Source organism: Suricata suricatta, chromosome 5 (genome assembly GCF_006229205.1).
Source record: "Suricata suricatta isolate VVHF042 chromosome 5, meerkat_22Aug2017_6uvM2_HiC, whole genome shotgun sequence".
Classification (NCBI taxonomy): domain Eukaryota; kingdom Metazoa; phylum Chordata; class Mammalia; order Carnivora; family Herpestidae; genus Suricata; species Suricata suricatta.
The window spans coordinates 112,671,732-112,693,637 of record NC_043704.1 but is presented as its reverse complement, the minus strand read 5'-3'; the positions used below and the strand labels follow the sequence as shown (position 1 = coordinate 112,693,637).

General features: G+C 38.3%; 1 protein-coding gene and 1 long non-coding RNA gene across 2 annotated transcripts in view; one reads left to right on the top strand and one right to left on the bottom strand.

The window, feature by feature from the left end:
• The window catches only part of LOC115292790 (ceruloplasmin-like), a 29,537-nt gene that overhangs the window by 5,525 nt on the left and 2,106 nt on the right, over positions 1-21,906 (bottom strand). The window contains exons 3-17 of the mRNA XM_029940803.1: positions 20,849-21,061; positions 20,176-20,346; positions 19,142-19,384; positions 16,388-16,553; positions 14,241-14,371; positions 13,722-13,862; positions 12,987-13,198; positions 11,213-11,363; positions 10,371-10,583; positions 9,276-9,486; positions 8,348-8,487; positions 6,622-6,750; positions 4,485-4,591; positions 3,346-3,547; positions 226-365 (exon numbers count right to left, since the gene is read on the bottom strand). Coding sequence (XP_029796663.1) covers positions 226-365; positions 3,346-3,547; positions 4,485-4,591; positions 6,622-6,750; positions 8,348-8,487; positions 9,276-9,486; positions 10,371-10,583; positions 11,213-11,363; positions 12,987-13,198; positions 13,722-13,862; positions 14,241-14,371; positions 16,388-16,553; positions 19,142-19,384; positions 20,176-20,346; positions 20,849-21,061 — 2,570 coding nt within the window. The remainder of the gene's footprint in view (positions 1-225; positions 366-3,345; positions 3,548-4,484; positions 4,592-6,621; positions 6,751-8,347; positions 8,488-9,275; positions 9,487-10,370; positions 10,584-11,212; positions 11,364-12,986; positions 13,199-13,721; positions 13,863-14,240; positions 14,372-16,387; positions 16,554-19,141; positions 19,385-20,175; positions 20,347-20,848; positions 21,062-21,906) is intronic.
• Positions 2,661-20,942, top strand: LOC115292791. The gene is made up of 3 exons (XR_003909134.1): positions 2,661-2,726; positions 7,137-7,188; positions 20,861-20,942. It is a non-coding gene; the product is annotated as an uncharacterized LOC115292791 (long non-coding RNA).

The following is a 21,906-nucleotide window of genomic DNA, read 5'->3' as shown; positions in this document are numbered from 1 at the left end:
ATAAATTTACTTCATGCATTCACAAGCATTTATTGAGTGTTCATAGGACACAAAGAGCTGAATGTATAATTATTTACATGCACTTGATATAGTATAAATTGGAGGTGTTGAACTTTCGTTCTGGCTTGGTCATTTCCTTTCTAGTCCTGTCATCCTGCCATGCTGCCCCAATAACTACTTTACCAGACACCATAATAATTAAATAAAGCTGTCCAGCATTCTTACCGTGTACTCATAGCTGTGGCCATGAAAGTGAACCGTGTGCAGGTCAAATACACTCCCCATGCCAATCAGATACCAATTCACTTCATCCCCAACGTGGAACGTCAGACCTTGGTTGTTTCCATACATCCTTCCATTAATTGCTGTGGAGGGACACAGTGTATTATATTCAACAAAGGTTTTAAATAATGTAGGCTTCTTTTCAAAACACCTCATAGAAGTATCATGGATGTTCTCAGAGGCCATGAGCCTTTTAAGGTCAGCCTAAGGAAGCTGTTAAACATGATCAAGCCATTCATTCATGGATGAGTCTAACTAGAGTTTTCTCTGCTTGAGGAAATAAGGCATTGGCTTTGCTTTAACATAATTAGTTTGAACTAGAATATTTCACAACAAAGAATACTTAAAGATGTCTACGTATTTAAGGCATAGTTAAGGTGATCACAAGATGCTTTGAAATTGAGTATGTTCCTCTTTAACTGTTCTAAGTCAGACTTTTGTGCGCTGTCACTGCTATGACTAGAATGTCCATTGGCTGAAATCCAGGCCTTTTGTCTTTCCCTCTGTCTAACCCTCTAGAGGTGTGGCTTCCAAAGGGTACTAGGAAGAAAGTATTAATTTTTTAAAATATTCATTTATTTTTGAGAGAGTCAGAGAGACAGAGTGTGAGCTGGAGAGGTGCAGAGAGAGAGGAAGACAGAATCCAAAGCAGGCTCCAGGCTCTGAGCTGTCCGCAAAGAGCCCGATGTGGGGCTTGAACCCACAAACCGTGAGATCATGACCTGAGCCAAAGTCGGACGCTTAACCAACTGAGCCACCCAGGTGCCCTGATTTTAAGAATATATTAATTAATTTATATATGTTTATACACACACACACACACACACACACACACACCCATCCTCCTTTTTACCTCTCTATTTTGTGTTCATCTTTTGAAATGCCCAAAATGCATAAATACAATAGTATAAATATATAATTTATAACCACATATCTATGGAGGTTGGGTTCTAATACTTTTAGCTGATGGAAGAATGCTCTAGAAACAACTAGGAGACTTTGCTTTAGACAGTGCTTCCAGACTTTAATGTGTATGTGGCCTGGCATATCTTGTTAAAATTCAGATTATGGTTTACTAGGTCTGTTTAGCCTGAAATTCTGCATTTCTAACGAGCTCCCAAGTGATGCTGCTGCTGCTGGTCTATGGACCGCACCTGGAACACACATGCCTCGCTGACTGCCAGAGCCATCCCTATGGTACACGTCTATTCCTATTATTCCCTCACTCAGTGCCCTTGCTGCCTTTGGCACAGTGGTTCTTAACAGGATTTTGTCTTGCGGGGGCATTTAGCAATGCCGGGGGACATTTTGTTTGCACAACTTGCGGGAAGTTGTTACTGGATCTCTAGGGGCAGAGAGAATAGATACAGCTAAACATCTTGCCATACCAGGACAGCCCCCCCCCCACCCCTACACCAATAGTTATCAGAGTGAAAATATGAATAGTGGCAAGCTCTAGAAACCCCAATTTAGATGGAATCTAAATTCTTAACAGGCTATTCAAGGTCTTGCACAATCCTGTTGGCTTTTTCTTTTCTTTCTTAGTTCTCATTCTTCCATCTGCATGGAATGTCATTCCCCTCCCTTTCTACTTGACAGATTACCATGCATCTTTAAACACTCAGCTTGAGGGGCACCTGGGTAGCTCAACGGTTGAGCATTTGACTTCGGCTCAGGTCATGATCTCACAGTTTGTAGGTTCGAGCCCCGCATCAGGCTCTGTGCTGACAGCTTGGAGCCTGGAACCTGTTACCGATTCTGTGTGTCCCTCTCTCTCTGCTTCTCCCCTGCTCATGATCTGTCTCTCTCTGTCTCTCAAAAATAAATAAATGTTAAAAAAAATTTTTTTTAAATACTTAACCTGAAAGTCCTCTCCCTTTAATGAAGACTTCTTCCAAATATGAATTTAAAACACAGCACGATGTTTATATTTTTGTTATAGCATCCCCTGAACATCGGCCTTGCCTTGTAACAATGCACAAGTCTGCTGCCCCTGTGCTGTGAACAACTTGGGAGAAGATGCCTCATCTTACGGGCCTTTGTATCTCCTTAGCTCTCAGCATCACACTTCATGCCCTCTATGGGGCTTATTAAAAGATTATGGGTGGCAAGGCTGCAGTCCTTGAGTTAATTTTAAATTTACTATATATGTCTTGAGCAGGGGGAAATGAAGAAGTTGAAAAAGATCACATTTGGGTTTCCCTTACATGAGGATCCCTTATTTATTCTTACCCCCTGAGTTGCCTCATGTGGAAAAACGGGGACCAGAAATCTGAGTATGACTGTGATTGAGATTGTGCATGTGCTTTTTATGTGAATAATTGTCTCATTACTATGATTCTAGATGGAAGAGAGGACATAAACTGGACATGCCTAATCACAATCAAACTAAGAAGAATTTTGGTTGACGAGTGTTTTAAAGTTCTGCCTGGTGGGAAAATCAGGTAGGGCCATGTCCTTTTCAGTGTGCTTCAAGCCCCACCTCTTTCTGTGTTCATCCCTGTAAAGTACTTAGCAAATCCCTCCAGAAATTATAGCTGGTATTCTTGGTTTTACATCACCCACCCACATGGCTCCAGAGGCACTGGAATTTTCCATGCTGCTAAGTCTACAGCCCTTAGGCCAGATCCAGCCCACTCACTGCCTGTTTTTCTATGACCCATGAGTAATGGGTTTAAATTTCTAAATGGCTAAAAAACAAAAACAAAAATATTCCTGACATGTGAAAATTATATGAAATACAAATTTCAGTGTCCATAAATGAAGTTTTACTGGCTCCTAGCCATATCCGTTTATTCATGTCCTATCTACGGGTGACTTTGTGCTCCATGGCAGAGTAGAAAATAGCTTATGGTAGAGACTGTGTGGTTTATAAGCCTATGTTCTTTAGTATCTGGCCATTTCTTAAAAAAGTTTGCCACACAACAAACTCTGATCTACACAGCAGTTCTACATGACTGTCTTCCCTGAAGGGCTGAGTTTTGACAACTGTGAACATTCATTTGTTCCTTTGTGGAAAACAACTTATGGGCCACAGGTGATAAGTCAGCAAGCAGACATTACCGTGCATTTGGTTGCTGAGATAAAAATTGTCATCATTCCTGTCTACTTGGTTCGGTTCTGAAGAATAGGTATTGACATTTTCTTCAAAGTACCAGGATCTGTTCTCATCAAAAATCATGAAGTGGAGAACACGGTGAACTAAGTTGGCTTTGGCGTTTTTGTGACATACTATCAAAGGGCCTACTAGTCCGCTGTTAAGATCCTGAAGAGGTAAAGCAAGATTATTAACTATGCCCAGAACTAAAATTTTCCCCAACCAGTGAAACAAGTAGAATCAAGGGTTAGTCCCAGTGAGGTCAGATGTTGAGTTTTTAGTTATTAGGATTCTAAGTCTGAGAGTAAGAGTAAAATATTTGACTTGTTAAATCCTTGATCAAGCAAAAATTGTCATGCACTCATTTGAGCTGAAGTCTAAAGAGAATCGCTAACTCCTGAAAGGGATTTCAGACACATTCCTCAGAGGAATTAGCTCTATTTTTGAAATTTTAACTAAAAAAAACCAGGCTTTGATTTTAATTAGAATTTCTTGGCATTGGAATTGGTTGGCAGTGGAGTCTAAAGGTCTTGGATCCTTTCTCCTATGATGCCTCTGCCCCCACAGCCGCTTTCGCCTGGGAGCTTTGGTTTGTTTATACTCATTTTGGTTTTGGGTTGAATGTCTGCATAGATTCTTTTGCTAGGTGAGAGAGGGCCAAAATAACTAAAAGTTGGGAGAGGAAACTTTTATTGTTGTTGCCGTCAAATGCAAGTAAACTGAACTCCAGCGTTGATGGTTTTTTTAAAAATATACATGTGTATGTGTCTACTTCTCATTAAATCAGAGAATTTTAAATTTTATACTTTGTTTTCTGTATTCCAAATTTTATTCAATGAAACAAAGAAGAGAATATTATTATATTTTCAACTCACAGTGCCATTAGAGAAAGTATCATGAATCTAAGTAATCATAATGCAATGATTTTGCTCTTGTAAAACGCAAAACTGTGTAGAATAAAAGCTGAGCAGCCTTTAGGTTGCTTAAAAAAGAAAGATTACATAGAACTAAGATTTTTTAAAAAACACAAATAAATTCCTATTTTCTTTCATTATAATTTCTAAGAGGAGATAAGAGGAAAACCATGATGTGATTTAAAGTTTACCTTTATCACATCCACAGTTGAAAAATAAAACCAAGGTATGCACTCAAAGTCTTCTGATGCAGGACCAGCTCTTTCAGGAATCTGCCAAACGTATGTTTGGATCTCTCCTAAAATAGACAAATACGGTGTATATAAACAGAATCTTTTAAAGCACATATTTTTGTGGGAAACCAGATAATGAGCAAATCCTAAAGCTACACAAATAGTAGGCAGTGTAGTCCTAGTTTCCATTCTTGATCTACTGCTCCTTTTGATCTTAACCAATGTGTTTACCCTTCCTGAGCTTCTGTTTTCTCACGCACAAAATAGAAATTTAGGGATTAGAAAAGATGGTGCAAAATGAAGCCATTGCTGTTGCATTTCTTGGGCCACAGGGTGAGGTTGATGTAACCATCACTGCTAGCCATTATGTGCTCAGGGTTACTGAAGCAAAACCTTTTGTTATTGAAAAATGGCAATCATTAAATATCTAACTTGTTCATTCAACAAATATTTACTGTAGTGAAGATAACTCGGGGTTTGAAATGTGACAGACAAATTTTGAATTCCAGCTCTGAACCGTCCAATTTATAGATCAAATGTGGCTCTTCCCTGCTCCCAAAGCATTTGCATTAGCCTTATTGAATCTGAATCCTATATTCTTGTCTGTTTCAGAAAAGTTCTTTTGGACATCTCTTCCCACTCCTGCCCCTTGCTGAATAATCTTGCATCTTCCACTCCCAGAGGTTTAAATTAATTTCCCCAAGCACCTCCACTCCTATCTCTAGCCTCCCTGCTTCCAAATCTTTAACAATCAATCTACTTATTACCAACCCTCCCCTTCCAAAGTGCCACAGACTGCCTGGGCACAGCAGGTACTCAGAAGTGTTTGTGGAATGTACGTAATGTGATCCTTCTCTGACTAATGAGAACAGAGTGCTGACTTGCAAACCCTCTTGATAGGAGATTCATGTTGACACCACTATGGGACGGTCTCTTTTTAAAAATCAAAAGGGTATATTCCATCCACCATCAAATCTGTCCTTCATCCCTCTGTCCCACACATCTCCCCTTTCTGAATTTGGCTCTTTTGTTGATACCTTCAAATCCAAGAACTACTTGTTTTGGTGGGCAACTATGGTAGACACTCCAGATGCCCCACTCAGATTCCCCTTTAAGAATGAAGAAAACTTGGGGCACCTGGGTGGCTCAGCCTCTGACTTTGGCTCAGGTCATGTTCTCATGTTTGTGGGTTTGAGCCCCCCGCATCAGGCTCTGTGCTGACAGCTCAGAGCCTGGAGCCTGCATCTGATTGTGGTCTCCCTCTCTCTCTGTCCCTCCCCACTCATGCTCTGTCTCTCTCTGTCTCAAAAATAAATTAAAGAAAAACATTTAAAGAAATTAAAACAAAAAAAGAATGAAGGAAACTTTACTCCACAGGCTATCCACCCGCTTCAGGATAGCCTTGGGGGAAAAGAGCCACCTCACCCAAGCTTGCACGCAATGCCAGATGCAGGTACAGAAAGGCCCAGTTTTCTCACCCCCACTCAGGACAGTTGGATGTCACGCTATCTTCAAAACTTCTGGTTGGCTGTGATTTCTTTTGAGGCTGCATCTCTGCTTAACCTCTCCACCTGCCCTTCTCTTTCCATTGCCTTTGATCCCAAGAGTACTATCTGCACACAAATTTTCATTTCAGAGTCTGCTCCCTGGTCATTTGTATCAAAAAGCATTTGTTTTCATGTGAGGCATGTAGAATGGCATGCTCTATAGTGATGATGCCATAGAAATGTTAATGCATGAGGTTCATTACTTCTTAGTGGTTCAGTTCTCTCCCCTGCCCCTTCCTTCACATCTTATACTCAACTCCTACTTTAGCACTTAAATTGGAGAGATGGGGCATAGCATAAGAATACCTGGCAGCAAGACAGTTGGAGTTTTGGGGAGGAAGGCGGTTCTAGGAAAGAATTGTATAAACTGGGGAGTTTGGCCCATGGTACCCATCTTTGTGAAAGGAACTTGCTCCTCAGCTCCTTTAGACCCTTGTTACCAGTTCCCTGGTCTCTCCCATCTAGAACTACACCAAAATTTAAGAAAGAACATTAGTACATAGCCCTGCATAAAAGCTTTGAAGCTTTTCTCTTCCCAAAGCAGTTACCTGGCTGTGTTGGAGCAACAGTGGAATAGTTTGTTTTCACTCCATGAGCATGAATTGAATATGGTCTTGAGGCTTTATTTTTAAAGATAACTCGAAGTTTTTGACCAGGAGTTAGAAATATTATAGGACCTAGGGAAAATAAAAAGGAAAATATTATAATGTTAAAATAAATTGCTTTTATTTTAAATTATGAGTCATCTGTCCCCTTAAGTATTTATACAGTGACTTATTTTTATCCTCTTTCCTTAACATGAAGCCAAATAAAACACACTTTTAACAAATAGATCATTGCTGATTTATGAAACATGATTTTGCCTGGAAAACTGAAGTCTCTAGAAAACTTACTTTAGTGAGCATCAGTGCATCAGTATGAAAACACACAATTTAGAAGTGAAATCTTTTACATTCTTCTTGATCAACCTTATCATTTAAACCGTTCTTTCCCCCTTTAGTGGAGAATTAGGAGAAGCTGGAAGGCCTTTTTATTGACCATGGGTGATTTTTTTCCCTCACAGATTGGAGACCCTTTCATTATACTCTCTCTTCCATCTAAGTCAAGAACTGAAGGTAAAAAAGTTCTTTTAAATCTTCTTTCTATTTAGAGCAGATTAAGTCAGTGACTAAAAATCTGGTTTTGAGATGAACTAAGCAGTAAGAATTCTCTTTGAAGTTGTGCTAAAACTACTGAAATCAGAGCCCTGAAGGTATCCAGTGGACACTAGATGGTAGCTAGGGACATCTTCCATTTGTCCCATGGCCATCCCACCTTCCCAAACACTGTGCTTGTTTTCCCTTTTCCAGAAAGTGTTTTCCTTTTTTGTATAAATAATAATGGGATCTAGAGGGTCATATTGTATTATTTATCTTGATGTACTCAGCCAGAATCCTAGTGAAAACTAACATTCTGCTGTTACTAAAGACAGGAGCCTACCCAATAACAGTAGGAACTGGATAGCATAGACTTCTTTCTTGGGGCCACAATTGGGGAAGTTCATGAGGCCAGTGAGAAGCTAAGAAGAGTAAGAGTTTCTCCAACTGCATGTAAATCCATCTTCAGAGGGTCCTACTCCAGAAAATAGCCTCCAGCAGACAGACACACAGATATAAAGACCCAAATAAAATTTGGGCTTATGGAAATGCCATGTAACTTTTGAAAATACTGTGCAACATATGGAAATGTCATTTGACATATGAAAATGTCATATGACCTCTGGAAATGCTGTGTGACTTAGGGAAATATTACATGCAGGTGCTTTGGGGTAACATAATTTTCTTAGCTTCCCTGTCAAGGGTAGAGGAAAGGGTTGTAATTTGTAATTTTCCTCACTCTTGGACAGAAGATGAAAATAAATATTAACACTTTAAGTGTTTAAGTTAAACACTTAAACAAAGAGATCTCTTCCTCACTCTAGTAGGGCTTCTGGGCTGCAGTTTAAGATCACTGAAATTAATTCCAAATGCTACTTTTAAGGTCTCTCTAGAATTCATGAGTTCCAAGGGTAAGAAGCCAGGTAATCTGAAACTGACCACATTAATTTTCTATGGTCTCTTCATTTTCTATGAAACAACACTTGAATCAATTCGCTTGATTCAAAAAGTGCCTACCAACAAACAAATCAGAGGCTAAATTATAGGCATTTTCCTCTGTCAGGGTGAAGGTTAACAATATCTTCCACATGTGTAACAATCTTTAGTGGTTGAGGACCAGATTATCATGTGTCAATACCTAGTATATCCAGATGTTTTTCATCTTCATTTCTTTTTGTTTGATTCGTAAATGTGATATCATCATACTGATGGTATATGACTTTCTTATATTTGGACCCAAGATATGTCCCAATTTTATCCAAATATATGTTTGTTTGGCTTTATGGAAACAGAAGAAAAACAGAAAAAATACCAAGTTACTTAATTTAACCATCAAATTAAACAAATTCTCATGTAGAAGGACTCCTTATTGAAATAACATGATTGATTAATGTCTAGAGGCTACTTTACCATGGAAAATAATTCTTCTTAAAAAATATTAAATCTGGTAAGATTGTTGGTTATTCAGTCTGTACTTTAAAACATTTTCAGGATGAAATTTTAGTTTCAATAAATGAATAAATAGTATAAATAAAAGTCAGAGAAAGAAATCAAATTTTACACACAAACACACAAATGAGTCTTCAGTTTGAGGTTCCCAGAAGAAGAAAGATTGACAGAAACAAATGAAGACAAGAAAAGAATCTACCTGATGCCAAATGTAGTTGAAGTCACATTTATGACACCTCAGCAGGAGGAGATTGTATGGTAACACACCTGAGGGAGATCAGAAGCAAGAAATGGAAAGAAAGACAGGAAGAAACAGAGTGTAGAAGTAAGTGATGCAGATATTTAGGAAGATCTGAAGCCACCTATAATTGAAGGAATGACACACGGATACTCCCTGAAGTTATTTGCAGTGGAACGCATCCTACGCACATGCGTGCCTTACACATACCCCGCATACACACCCCGCACACACATGCATGCCATATGCACCAGGCACACCAGGCAAATACACAAGGCATACACACATATGCACACGTGTGTGAGACTGAAAAAGAAAAGGGGGAGGACTCCAGATGGAACCCTTCCTGGTTTGAGATGGAAGTAAGGTAGGGCCATACTTTCTTTTTCCTTGTAAACGCTGCCGTTCTTTTTCCCACTTCCTGCTGGGAGAATAATCCCACACTTTTTCCTCAGCTGCGATATAAATGGTTTTCTCTTCCGCATACTGTGTTTGATCGGGGTTTGGCTTCGAACACTGCCTCACGTGGTATTTCTGCTTCATGCCTCCTACATAGTGCTCTGTTGTCATGCAAACCACGTTAAAAGTTCCTGGAGCGGGGTAAGAAAAGCCCAGGTAAAGCCCTACATTCGGATTTATCTATGAAGTCATCTATAAGACATAACCCCCCAAATGTAATATAGTAAGACAATCCACTTATTTTTTTTTCATTTATTTGACAGATGCTTATTTATTCTTGATGCCAGGCATAGTTCTAAACATCAGTGAACAAAATAACTAAAAATCCTTGTCCTTAGGTTTATACTGCAGGGTGGGTGTTGATGAGTGATAAACACAGCAGGTAACTTTGATGTAGTTGGAAGCTGATAAGAGCTATGGATTAAAGAAGAAGGCAGAACAGTGTAAAAAAGATTGAGGATCCTGGGTGGGGCAGAGAGGGGCAGGGAGAGCCCAAGAGAGAAATTAGCATTATTCTATAGGTCGATCAGGCTAGGCCATGACACCCCTAACCATTTTCTGATACAGGGGCGCCTTTTAAAAAATTTTTGCCAGGAGCAATCAACCTCTCTGAAGTGAAAACATTTCCCTATAGAGCAAAGGCAAAGAGAAGACAGAAACAGAAGTAAGGCCTGGGAAACAAATGAACAGAAGAGTAAGAAATGGAGAAGGTAATAGAATAAAAACAAGTTCAAATGCTTCGAGGCATCTTCATTGCTTTTGAGGAGTGCGGGTTGATTTTGAGGAGTGATGAGTCTGGCGCCCAGGAAGAGAAAACTGAGAGAGGTGGAGGCTGTTTTTATGTCCTGGAAATGATGCACTATGGCTCCTACAAATTAAATGGAACAGGGGAAAGGTTTCGTAATCATGTGCATACGTTCATTTTTTTCTGTACAAACAATATTCAGCGCATGTAAAGACACTGTTTTTCACAATTTGGACCTGATTCAGTCTGAAAGCAAGATCCATTTCTTACCTAAGGAATCTGGTGTCATAGATAATGTCTGGGAGATGTGGGGAAACAGAGGGATGGTGTCATCCCTTGATCCTAAGGAAGTGAAGGTATTTCCTGAAAAATATATTCCGTGTAAGTCTTTTTCTGATCCCACACTAAGAACATGCCATGAAATGTTGTCTCCTAAGCACATATCCAGTCCAGGCAGATTTCCATACATGTATCCATTTATGGCTACAAGACATTTGTGACAAAGAGAAGAATATTTAATTTATTGTAACTTGGTGTCTCTTGAAACTCAGTGAAGGACAAATCATAAAGCAGCTCATTTATGTAAGAATCTCAGGATTGAGTTAAACCCCTCCTTATAGACTTGAGGAAACTAATGCTAAAGAGGCAATTACTTATTCAGGGTCATTAAGCTAATACTGAGAGCAGTGAAGATCAGAGTCCAAGTCCCTAGATTCTAGACTAGTCCTTCCCCCATACCAGCAGGCTTCAAAAACCAACCAAATCAACTAGCCAATCAACTAACTAACCAACTCAATAAACACTCCTCCCACCTACACCACTAATTTGGCAGTAGAAAAATACATGAATTTTCTGTCTCATATCTAGTAATAGCTAAACAATATAGTGTACCAAAAAGGCATTGTTAAATATTTAGTAAATTGAATTTAAAATAATCATTTTAGTTGTTAATATTTTTGTGGGGAAACTAACTTTAAAAGAAACATGAAACATAGTAGCCAAAACTATGAGGAAGAAATGCTTGTCTCTCTTACACAATCCCTAATTCTTTAGGCTCAATGAAATTAACCATCTCTTAATGCGTTTATCTTGCAAACTGAATGTTCCCTTACAGTTCATCTGGTTAGAGTCTTGGAAGTCTGGATCCTCTTTATCCACGTTTTCAGGCGTTGTAGTGAAGTCTCTGATATTTTCATCTAAGAGATAACTTTTATTTTCATCAAATGTTGTGGCAAGCAGGTAAAACTCTTTGTCTTTTCCCTTCTGTGGATGAGAATAGAAAACAGAATAGAGGTGAAATATAGATAGTCTATATACAAAGTCTAGTCAAATAGTTGATCTGTACATAGGATTTCCTATATAAAGGGATTTGTATACTCCTGGAAAATCCACTTATGGACATGTTATATAAAGGCATGAATCCCAGTGAATGGATTTATCACGGAACTAAGAAGTTAAAAATTATCTATAGCTATTTGCATATAAAGCTTTTACTAAACTTATAAAACCCTACATCTGAACTTCATAAAAGTAAATTGTATGATCATAGGTGTGTATAGTGGCTTTTCATGGGATGCTTTGTAGAAAGTAAGTTACGTAAAATGTTTTCAATTCTAGAAAGTCTGCATTCTTAGTGCATATGAAGAAGTCTGCATTCTTAGCATTTATGAAGAAATTAAATATGTACACATATTTATATTTTGGGATAAATAGAAAAATTATATGTACTATAAGAATTATGAGACTTAAAACACTTTCATTATGTGGATGCTTATTAATATAGTCTCATTTTTAAATATAATATACATTCAATTATACATATATTTATTTAGAGGGTTTTATTGGGCTTTTTTACCTTATAAATTATAAATGCAGAAAAGAAATTAGATATCAGTTCACTTGTGTGTGAGAAATAAGAGAAATTCATTCCTCAAGCATTTATCGAGAGCACCTACTACAATGTCAGAGAGGGGCTGTGGTTGTTACAAAAAATTAACAAAACCTTGTATGTGGTTTCAAGGAACTTATAGTCCGGTGGGAGAGAAAGGCCAGTAAGCATAATTGCATAGATAAGTGCTCCAGCAGAAGCATACACAAGGAACCATGGTAACCTACAGAAACCACTTCAGCAGGTGAATATTGTCTGAAGGGCAGGAAGGGACCTTCAGTCTGATTTTTAAAATGTCTCCCCTTTTGGCAGGTAAAGGAAGAGGGCAAAATCAAAGGGATGTATATTAGCCTGCCTTCCTCAGGAACTAGCAAGCTAATCTTGCAGTGGAGCCAGAATTGCATGTGCAGGGTGCCAGGGAAGGAGGCATGAATTCGGAGGGATCAACAGGGCCTCATATGCTGACTTCTGAGGCAACAAACTTTGGAGCGAGTTTTTGTGTGGAGAGTGCTATCGCTGGATTTGGAAGGAAGGGATATAGAGCTCATTTGAAGCAGGATGAGAGTACAAACAGGAGTCCAGAGGTTAAAGAAATTCAGAAAGAGGAGATGATGACTCAAATAAGGCAGGGGTGTTGGGGGTTTGGTGACTGATGTTGGAAGTGAGAAAGGAGCTGTTGATGAAGTCCTGGGCTGGGTGACGTCATTAACTAAGAGACAGAGTAGAGGAACAGAGGCTGATTTATAGAAGAGACGGGCAGGCAGTGGTTGTCCAGAGTGAGACAGAGAGTGAAAAGTCAAGTGTAATTAGAGGTATCTGGAACATAGTATGGTGGGTGTGCATTGGGCAGAGGAAGTTACAGGTCTGGAATTAAGAAAAGGATAAAATTGGGAGAATCAGCACACAGAAGAAATTCATTGCCACATGGCTTTTCTCCTGCAGCTCTGTCTCAGGCAACCTCTCACCAAGGCATATCTGAACATAGCTCCATGACTCACCTGTTTGCCGTCCTTTCCAAGACTCCCATTTCTGCACACAACGAGAGGCCCCACAAGGCCAGTGTTGATGTCTATTGTCATATTTACTGAGGAATAGTATAACCAAGTCAGGCAGTTGGGATCCGTGGAGGTAGGACCCACATCTGGTGGAACTTCCCATGTATAGACCAATGTCATGCCAGGATTTACATGTGAGGAGGGTGGAGGGATACCTAGTGCGAAACAAATATTTGTAAAATAGCACCTAGGACCAGAAGTGCCCTAGTCTATACTGTGAGATCTCTGTGAGCAAAGACTGTATCCTGCTCACCTTGTAGCTCGTTGGGTGATAGTTGAAAGGTGTTAAAGATGGATTACTGCCATAATAAGGACACAGAGCTGTTATGATGTGAAAAGTGGGCTCATAATGATTTTAGGAAAATTTTCGTTTCTTTTTATCTTATTTTTAAAATGTATTTGAGAGATAAGAGTGCACATGCACACACTTGTGTGAGCAGGCAGAGGGGCAAAGAGAGAGAAAGAAAAACAGAGAAGGAGAATCTTAAGCAGGCTCCACGCTCAGGACAGAGCCTGCTGCCAGGCTCAGTCCCACGCCCCTGGGATCACGATGTGAGCAAAAATCAAGAGTTGGTTCCTCAACCAACTGAGCTACCCAGGCACCCCAGGAGAAGTTTTTTTTCCAAATGGCATTCTATTGCAGTTGGCTTGCCTGGGCCTCCCTTGAGCTGTACGTACCTCCTCCAGGTATTCTGTAGAATGAGCCCTCATTGCTCTTGTTGTAACGAAGTCCATGAGGATGCATGCTGAGTGGCATGGAAGCATTGTTATAAAACGTGATCCTAATGGTCTGTCCCACTTCTGCCTTAATGACAGGGCCTAGAAACCAATAGAATTAGTAGTCACCCTAGGTTTTCACAAACACAATTGTCAGGTATGTTACTTGAGGAAGTTTTGTCTAGGAACAAATTAAAGAAATGATGCCATGAACCAGAAATGCATCCAACTACAAGAGCTCTAGATGATTCGGGGTCTTTTTAGAAAGTCACTTTGGATCATGTGAGTATATTAATCTTATTGGATGTATAGGGACAAAACAATGTAGTTTAGAACTGTGTGAAACACAATGTATTGTTTTCCTAAGGTGATAAGGGGACAGCTAAAATCTCTAAAACCGTGAGATGTGCATACTATTTTGATTGCACAGAATATGTGGAAATGGTGTTTATAACCCTAAAAACTCTGATAGAATCTTACCGAGGATTCCAAGGTGCTTTTCTCTTGCCTTCTGTGTTCGGAAAGAAGCATCTGTGTATTCACGGAAAACTATTTTATTGTAAGATCCTCCAATTCTGGTTGGGCTTTTTTCAAAGTATACCTGGGATTCACTGTGCAGAGAAAATACACAAAAAACTTTTAAATTAACAGTGATCATGTGAGAGGTGCCTGGGTGGCTCAGTCGGTTAAGCGTCTGAGTTCAGCTCAGGTCATGATCTCACAGTTTGTGGGTTCAAGCCCCGCCTCAGGCTCTGGGCTGACAGCTCAGAGCCAGGAGCCTGCTTTGGATTCTGTGTCTCCTTCTCTCTCCCCTTCCTTGCTTGCTCTCTGTCTCTCTGTCTCTCGATAATGAACAAACATTAAAAAAAAATTTTTTTTAAACAGTGATCATGTGAAAAGAAAGCAAGAATCTACATATATGTGTTTTAAAGAACTTGTAATTTATTTATAAAAGCAATGCATGCTCATTTTAGAAAATTTGAAAAATAAGAAGAAATATGACCAAAAAAATTTAAATCTTCATAATCCCCTTACCTACATATAATCATGATCAACATTTTCCATGGACTTCTATGCATGGGTATATAAATATCTGTGTCTGTCTACCTTGTGGTTTATCTACACACTTTCTTCTGGAATAAAATTTTTTTTTCAGTCAGGTAGTAACAAACACTATTTTTTAAATAACTATGTGCAGAGATGCTAGAATATTAAGGTCAGAGATGTCATTCTTATTTTTAAATTTTATTATAATAAAATTAAATTGGGTCCCCTAAGAAGAGTTTATTCCCTAGCAGTGAAGTAGTGACTTGTCATACTAAGTCATTATAGAATTTCATCTCCAGGACAATCAAGCAAGTTGAAAAAGAAAATCTACTAATTTGTACTTATTTTAGTTAATACACAATGAGAGTTGAACCTAACTCTGAATCTAATTTTTTCTCTAAGCCCAGGTATCTTTCATACAATTAATACAAGATTTCCATTACACAGTTTAAATAATTTGTTGATGAGCTTTAAAATAAAAGAAAAAATATTCACTTGATATAACATTCTTAGTTTTCTCAAATTTCTGTAAGTAAGTTGAAGAAAAACAAATACCATAGAAACATTTCTTGGTGGTTTTTGAACTTGATATTTTCTGACATATAACTCATTCAACAGACCAGAAGTGTTAAAACTTTTATAATCTTTGGGGAGTCTAGGTGGTTCAGTTGGTTGAGCGTTCAACTTCAGCTCAGGTCATGATCTTGGGGTTCATGAGTTCGAGCTCCATATCAGATTCTGTGCTGACAACTCAGAGCCTGAAGCCTGATTCAGATTCTGTGTCTCCCTCTCTCTTTACCCCTCTCCTGCTCATGTTCTGCCTCTCTGTCTCTCAAAAAGAATAAACATTAAAAAAAATTTTTTTTAATAAATAAAACTTCAGCAATCTTTGAGTGGATAAATATAAGTATAGCAGTTAGACTATCAGAAGGACTTTTTGTGTACTTTTAAATGCTGATGCCACAGTAATATATTTTGATCTTAGTTTTTGGTCATTGAAAAAGTAACTGGCAATATATTCTTAGGTGTTATTAAATAAAAAATATTTATAAAATGTGATTTAAGAATGTCACAGGAAATAATCTTTAAAATGTAATTTTAAAAAGAACTTCATTTCTTCTTTTAATTCAGAAATAAAATCCTTAATTTCAAAAGAAGTAAAAAAAATATTTTCACAGGAAATTATTTAATTATGCCTTCAGACCTTAGCAAGAAAGTATAAATTATACATTACAAATTTTTTAAATCTTTGTAAATTTGTTATTGAAAACATTATTCAGTATGTCTCATAATTACATAAAATAAATCTATTCAAAATTTAATGGTAAGAAAAAACAATGAGCAATATGTTTTATTTTGCACTGCCTGCCGAGGCATAGGCAAAAAAAAGAGAACTATTTTGTGTGATAGTGATTTTTTGACTCAATATTTTCTAATTACTGATATAATTATTTTTCTACCTTTATTTTATCAGTACCTTTTTATTACAAGATGCTTAAATCCTTTTTAATAGTAGCTGGTTATGAAAAAGTTCAATTATCTTTATTTCACCATAAATATTTTAATCCCTGAATGATTACCTTCCGGCAGCTGTTAAATTTTTTCTAGTGAAGAAATTTATACCAAATGGAGCGTAGTTCCAAACAATTTTTTCAGCAGCAATATAGTAATGTATAACACGCTTCCCAGGAACTTTTGTTGAAGGTTTTTGGCAATTTGTTACATTGAAAAAGGCCTGCATACTCTCTGAAAAACAGTAAACCCAAATAGAGAATGTTATTAAAACATTTTTCTTATTCCATATATATTTTGGATCTTAGTCAACAATATTGCAATGTATTGTTTTTTGAGAAATTCAAGGCGTTTTACTTATGGACTCTGAAAAAACCTAAAATGTAAGAAGCAAGTACAAAAAGCAGGATGTAAAGATGAATGTTAGAGGAACATATATTACTGGAGAATAATAGTCACCATTGGACCAGTCTCTAGAAGAAGACGGTGCCTATGTATCAGGAAGAATTTGAGAGTCTATCTGGCCAAAAACATCTTTCCTCCTGGGTATAAAGTTACCACCATTAGTCACAAATGAACTAGTTGATTTCTTAGGTTAACTAGTTGGCAGGCAGAAAGAAAATCAAGACAGGCACCTTTCTGGAAGGCATCAGTCCTGTGCTTTGATTTCAGAGCACTGTCAGTGCAAGTGTAAATTAGGGTAGACTTTTTGGAAAGCAATCTGGCAAAATTTGTTGAAATTAAACACCTTGCAGTATATAATTTCACTTCTTCATAGTCAATGAAGAAAAATATTTGCATATCCATAAAAAGATTAAAATAAAATGTGTAAACTATGTTTGGTAATAAACCAAAAAAGTGGAAGCAAATCAAAGGCCATTCAGTAGGCAAATGGTTAAATAGCTCAGGATACATCCCCAGTATGGAAAACTACACAAAAGTTTGTAAGAATAAGTTAGATACCATAGAAATGGTTTCAAGATATATTGATGGGTAAAAAAAGAAAGCAAAGTAGAAAAGTATATGTAGTGTGATCTTTTATGTCAAAAACCCCCACAAAATATAGCTATGTATTTTTGTTTCTACATGTTCATCTATATTATGTGAAAATGCATAGTAAATGGGTCCAAGTATTCCTACCCAGGGCGTCCTGTCTGGGGAGGGACAGGGATGGTGATGGGAAGGTTGGACTAACAGTGTGTCCTTCAATTCTCTGAAGACAAAAAACACAACATTTGATTTATTCGCTAATTGTTGGGGTCTAAACACTCCTGCTGTGGGCAGCCTGAAGTTACCAAGAGTTTACCAGCGGGCTGTCTCAACTCTCAGCTCTCTTGAGGTGGTACAAGCTGGCCCCCATACATCACATTAGACTTTCACTTTCTGCCTGCTGTCCCCCCGACCTATTCCTGCCCCCACCCCTTTCCTTCCCCTTTCTGTCCTTCTTTTCTTTCCAGCAAAAGTCCATCCGTGTATCCTTGTAATCACTAATAACATAAAGTAAAATTTTAAATAGATTTTAAAGAAACATTTTTAAAAGAGTGAAAGTAAATTTTTAAAACCACATACAACTCTCGGACACAGAAAGAGATTGATTAAACACACAAGAAAGCTATGGAGTCAATCAAATCAGCCACGAAACTGTCAGAAATTTCTTCGATTGTGTTTACGGCCAACCTATTCTTTCAGCAGAGCTAAGGGCCAGTCCTGACTTGAAGATACCCTCTATAAAGTAAATATCTAGGAAGAGAAGAACTGAGGGTACATTTTCACCTGAAAATGATATTCCTTTCTAAGTGAGAAACTTCCAATTATTAAATTCAATCCTTGAGTTATAGGAAATCCATGTGGCTCTCCCTATTCCCATATGCCCAGGAGAGCCACAGCACCTAGGAATCCTGGTGAATACTTGCTATGTACTTTAAGTAATTAGTTGAAGCATGATGCTAACCAAAGGATGGGACTTAGAAAAAGATGGGTTTTGCTCAGAGAAGTAAACCCATTTTTGTACAAAAAGAGAAAAGTAAAATTCTTCAATTCTAATAACAACCATGTTTCTTGATTGAAAGGTAAAAGAAAACATTTGCAACATTGTATGTAGAGTTTGGTCCTATTTAAGAATAGAAAAGATTAATAACTTCATAACTGGCCATCGTGTAATTCAATCGAGACTGTGAATGAAGAGGCAAATAAATGAAAATACATAGGTTTCCTGAGTTCTGGATTAGAATCATTTGATCCTAATTCCTAGCAATTCTTCTTATAGGGTTTTGCACAAGTGTTTTAACCTCTTGATGCTTTTTTTCTCAACTAAAACAAACAAACAAACAATCATATGTTCTCTGACACTCAGGCTTTTCGTGAGGCTCACCAATTAATAAATATAAAAGTTTTGGGGGGCACCTGGGTAGCTCAGTCAGTTAAGCATCCCACTTTATCTCAGGACATGGTCTCACAGTTCATGAGTTAGGGCTCTGAATTGGGCTCTGTGCTGACAGCTTAGAGCCTGAAGTCTGCTTTGGATTCTGTGTCTCCCTTTCTTTCTGCCCCTCTCCTGCTCACACTCTGTCTCTGTCTCTCTCTCAAAAATAAATAAATAATTAAAACATGTTACAAAACAATTTAATAAAGGGTTCGTTTTTATGGAGTTAAGTGTCAGAGACCTGGGTTCCAGGTCTGATCCCTTCACCTACTTTCCAAAAAGCAGTGCTATCACTCCCCCTAGAAATCAGTTTCTCTATTTGGAAGATAAGGCATTCTTGTTGGTATGTAGCCTTGAAAGTTCTCTGAGCCTGCATTACATAAAGGTAATAAATCCCTACCATGTATCTGGCATCCCAGCTTCCACACTCCAGGGCCCTTGGCCACCATGAAGGCATCTTCCAGTGAGGCTGGGAAGACAGTGATGGTGTCTTTCCTATGATTCCGAGATATGAGAGTTTGTCCATGCAGATAGAGGGGGTGTACGTCCAGCACACCACCCATGCCAACAATATACCACTTGACCCTGTCCTCTGCACACATGGTGAGATTGGGCAGATTTCCATACATGTATCCGTTTATTGCTGAAAACAAACATAGATTTTATTTTACTTTATCTATCTTGTAAGTAAACTCTACCTCAAACTCACAACTCTGATATCAAGAGTTGCATGCTCTACTAACTAAGCCAAGAAAACAAACGTGGCTTGATCTATCATACATGGTAGATCAGGACCACATGCTATACATTCTGTGTGTCTCCTCATTACACAAACCTCACCGTGTCAACATTCTTCTCATGCATAATCTAGCACAGGATTTGATTAGTGCTTCACACACAAAAAAGCTATCAATATTCTATATAATCAGAAGTGTTAGGATCACAGAGAATTAGAGGAAAGAGGAGGTAAAATAAGCTGGAAGGCAGGGAGCAGAGCTGAGGAGAAAAGAATAGAAAGAGGCTAAGTCCCAGAAGGAAGAGAACAAGGAGAGAGGTGACTGAGGTAATGAGAGCATCTTTTCTGAAAAATCCTATGTAGAAACACATTTTCATAAAATATCTGGTTAGTTATGTTTCTGTTCTCCCATAAAAGTTTATGACCTTAAAATTACTTCCTTCCTATGTATTTCCCGTCCACGTTTGATCAATATCAGACGTTAGAAAACATATGCATCTACCTAGCTTTATGTGCTACGACACTTTGCAAACCAGCAAGACTAACGATGACTTGTATATCAACCAGTGTGCCCTGGGTGAAAAACTGGAAAATGTAGACTCAACCACATAAACTTGAACAAAAGGAATTCACTAAGTAGAATCACAGAAGTTAGAATTACAGGATATTATGAATAAGAAAGTTTTCTTTAATCTTACAGGGCATCTGATTGCTCTCCTCGAAGCCAGGGTCACTAGTATTTACTTTGCCAGATTCAATATACGTCTGAATATTTTCTTCGATATACCAGCTACTGTTTTCATTAGTTATAGATAACATCAGAACAAAAGACCTGTCGATATTTTTTTCAGTGTCACCATCCAGTGTGCCTGAAACATAAAGAACAATAAAACTGGCTCTTTGTAAAAATTATTTTTGCTGTGAAATAAACTGGTGATAATAATTGATTCAACTTAAAATACAAAAGTAAAATCTTGCACGTCTACAGACAGAACCGTAAGGAGCAAAGCATGCAAGGAATAGGCAGACAGCTCCTCATCTTCCTACTTTTTTCCACTCTGCTGATTCAACATATCTCTGTAGGAGAAAGGGCGCCGTCATTTTGTGTAAAGGTGGCTTAAGTGAAGTTGACTGGGTTTGACTACCATCTAGTGACCAACTTGCATCACTGGACTTGAACTGAGGCATTGGACTCACCATCGCCATCTAGTGCTCAGAACCTGAGAGGGCAACTTTACTTTCTCCACTGGAGAATCAAGGTCAAGTCAGGAAAAGAGAGCTTATTTGATAGAAAAATTCCACTAGGAGAGCAAGGGAGAGCCCGCTTATTCTGGTTCTATTGCTATAATGAGATTTTTAAAAATATGTTACCTCTTTTACAAGTCAGAATTGGTCCAATAAGACCGGAAGCCACATCTTTCGGAGTGTCTACATGGGAGTGGTAAATCCGTGTCACACAGTTACTGTCATTGGGGCCGGGCCCCTGTTTTTCTTCTACATACCACTTGTAAGTATATTGTGCCCCTGGCTCCAGGCGATCATCTTCCTTTTGCAGGCCTGTAGTATTATCAGGATAGAGAGCACCTAGAAAACATAATCCAGGTGTTCATAATCTACTGTGGTCACAGTAACCATTGGGCGGCACTATTCTGAATGTGATTCATGCTTCTCTATTAAGCCATAAATGTATGTTAATTTGTATTTTTAGAGTCAAATGCGCATTTCTCCTTTCCTCTTTCCTGCTTCCTGTCTCTTCTTCTTTAGCTGGCTTCCACCTGAATGCCCAGCTTATCCAGTTTCTAGACTAACTGGAATGAGGCAAGCATCATAATTGCACACCATTATCACCATTATTGATAAATTCCAAAAATATTTACTATGCATCTACTATATACCTAGACCTTAGATACAGAATTCTGGGCTCTTGGGTTGCCTTCCCTATTTTCTTCTCTGCAAATCAGACTTGGGACCCCAGGCATTAAGAGGCATCCATGTGTCCTCCAAGTAGCCCACTGAAGTGCAAAAGTGACCTCTGCATAGTTTACATTACCCTGAGCTATTACCCCAGTTCTGAATCTGGGGCCTTTCTCTCTTTTCTTTCTTCTCTTCCTAGAATTTTGCCTCAGATCTTTATCTCTTGAAGCTGGAGCCCTCATAACTATGAATAAAATTCTTCCATTCAAGAGAAGATTTGGAAGCATGGCCAACCTCTCACACATTTACCCATCCTTCAGGACCCTCCTTTCTCCATGCTGAACACATAACCTTCTTTGTTGGCTTTTTCTTCCCTTCCTTTTCCCAACACCATTAGGCAGCTGTGAGTATAAATGTTTAGGAGACAAGTTACTGTCAGGAAAATAATTATTGTTCCTGACACTGATGTTTTCAAGAGGCTAATCCTCATCCATTAGGAAATGAAATGAGGTGGG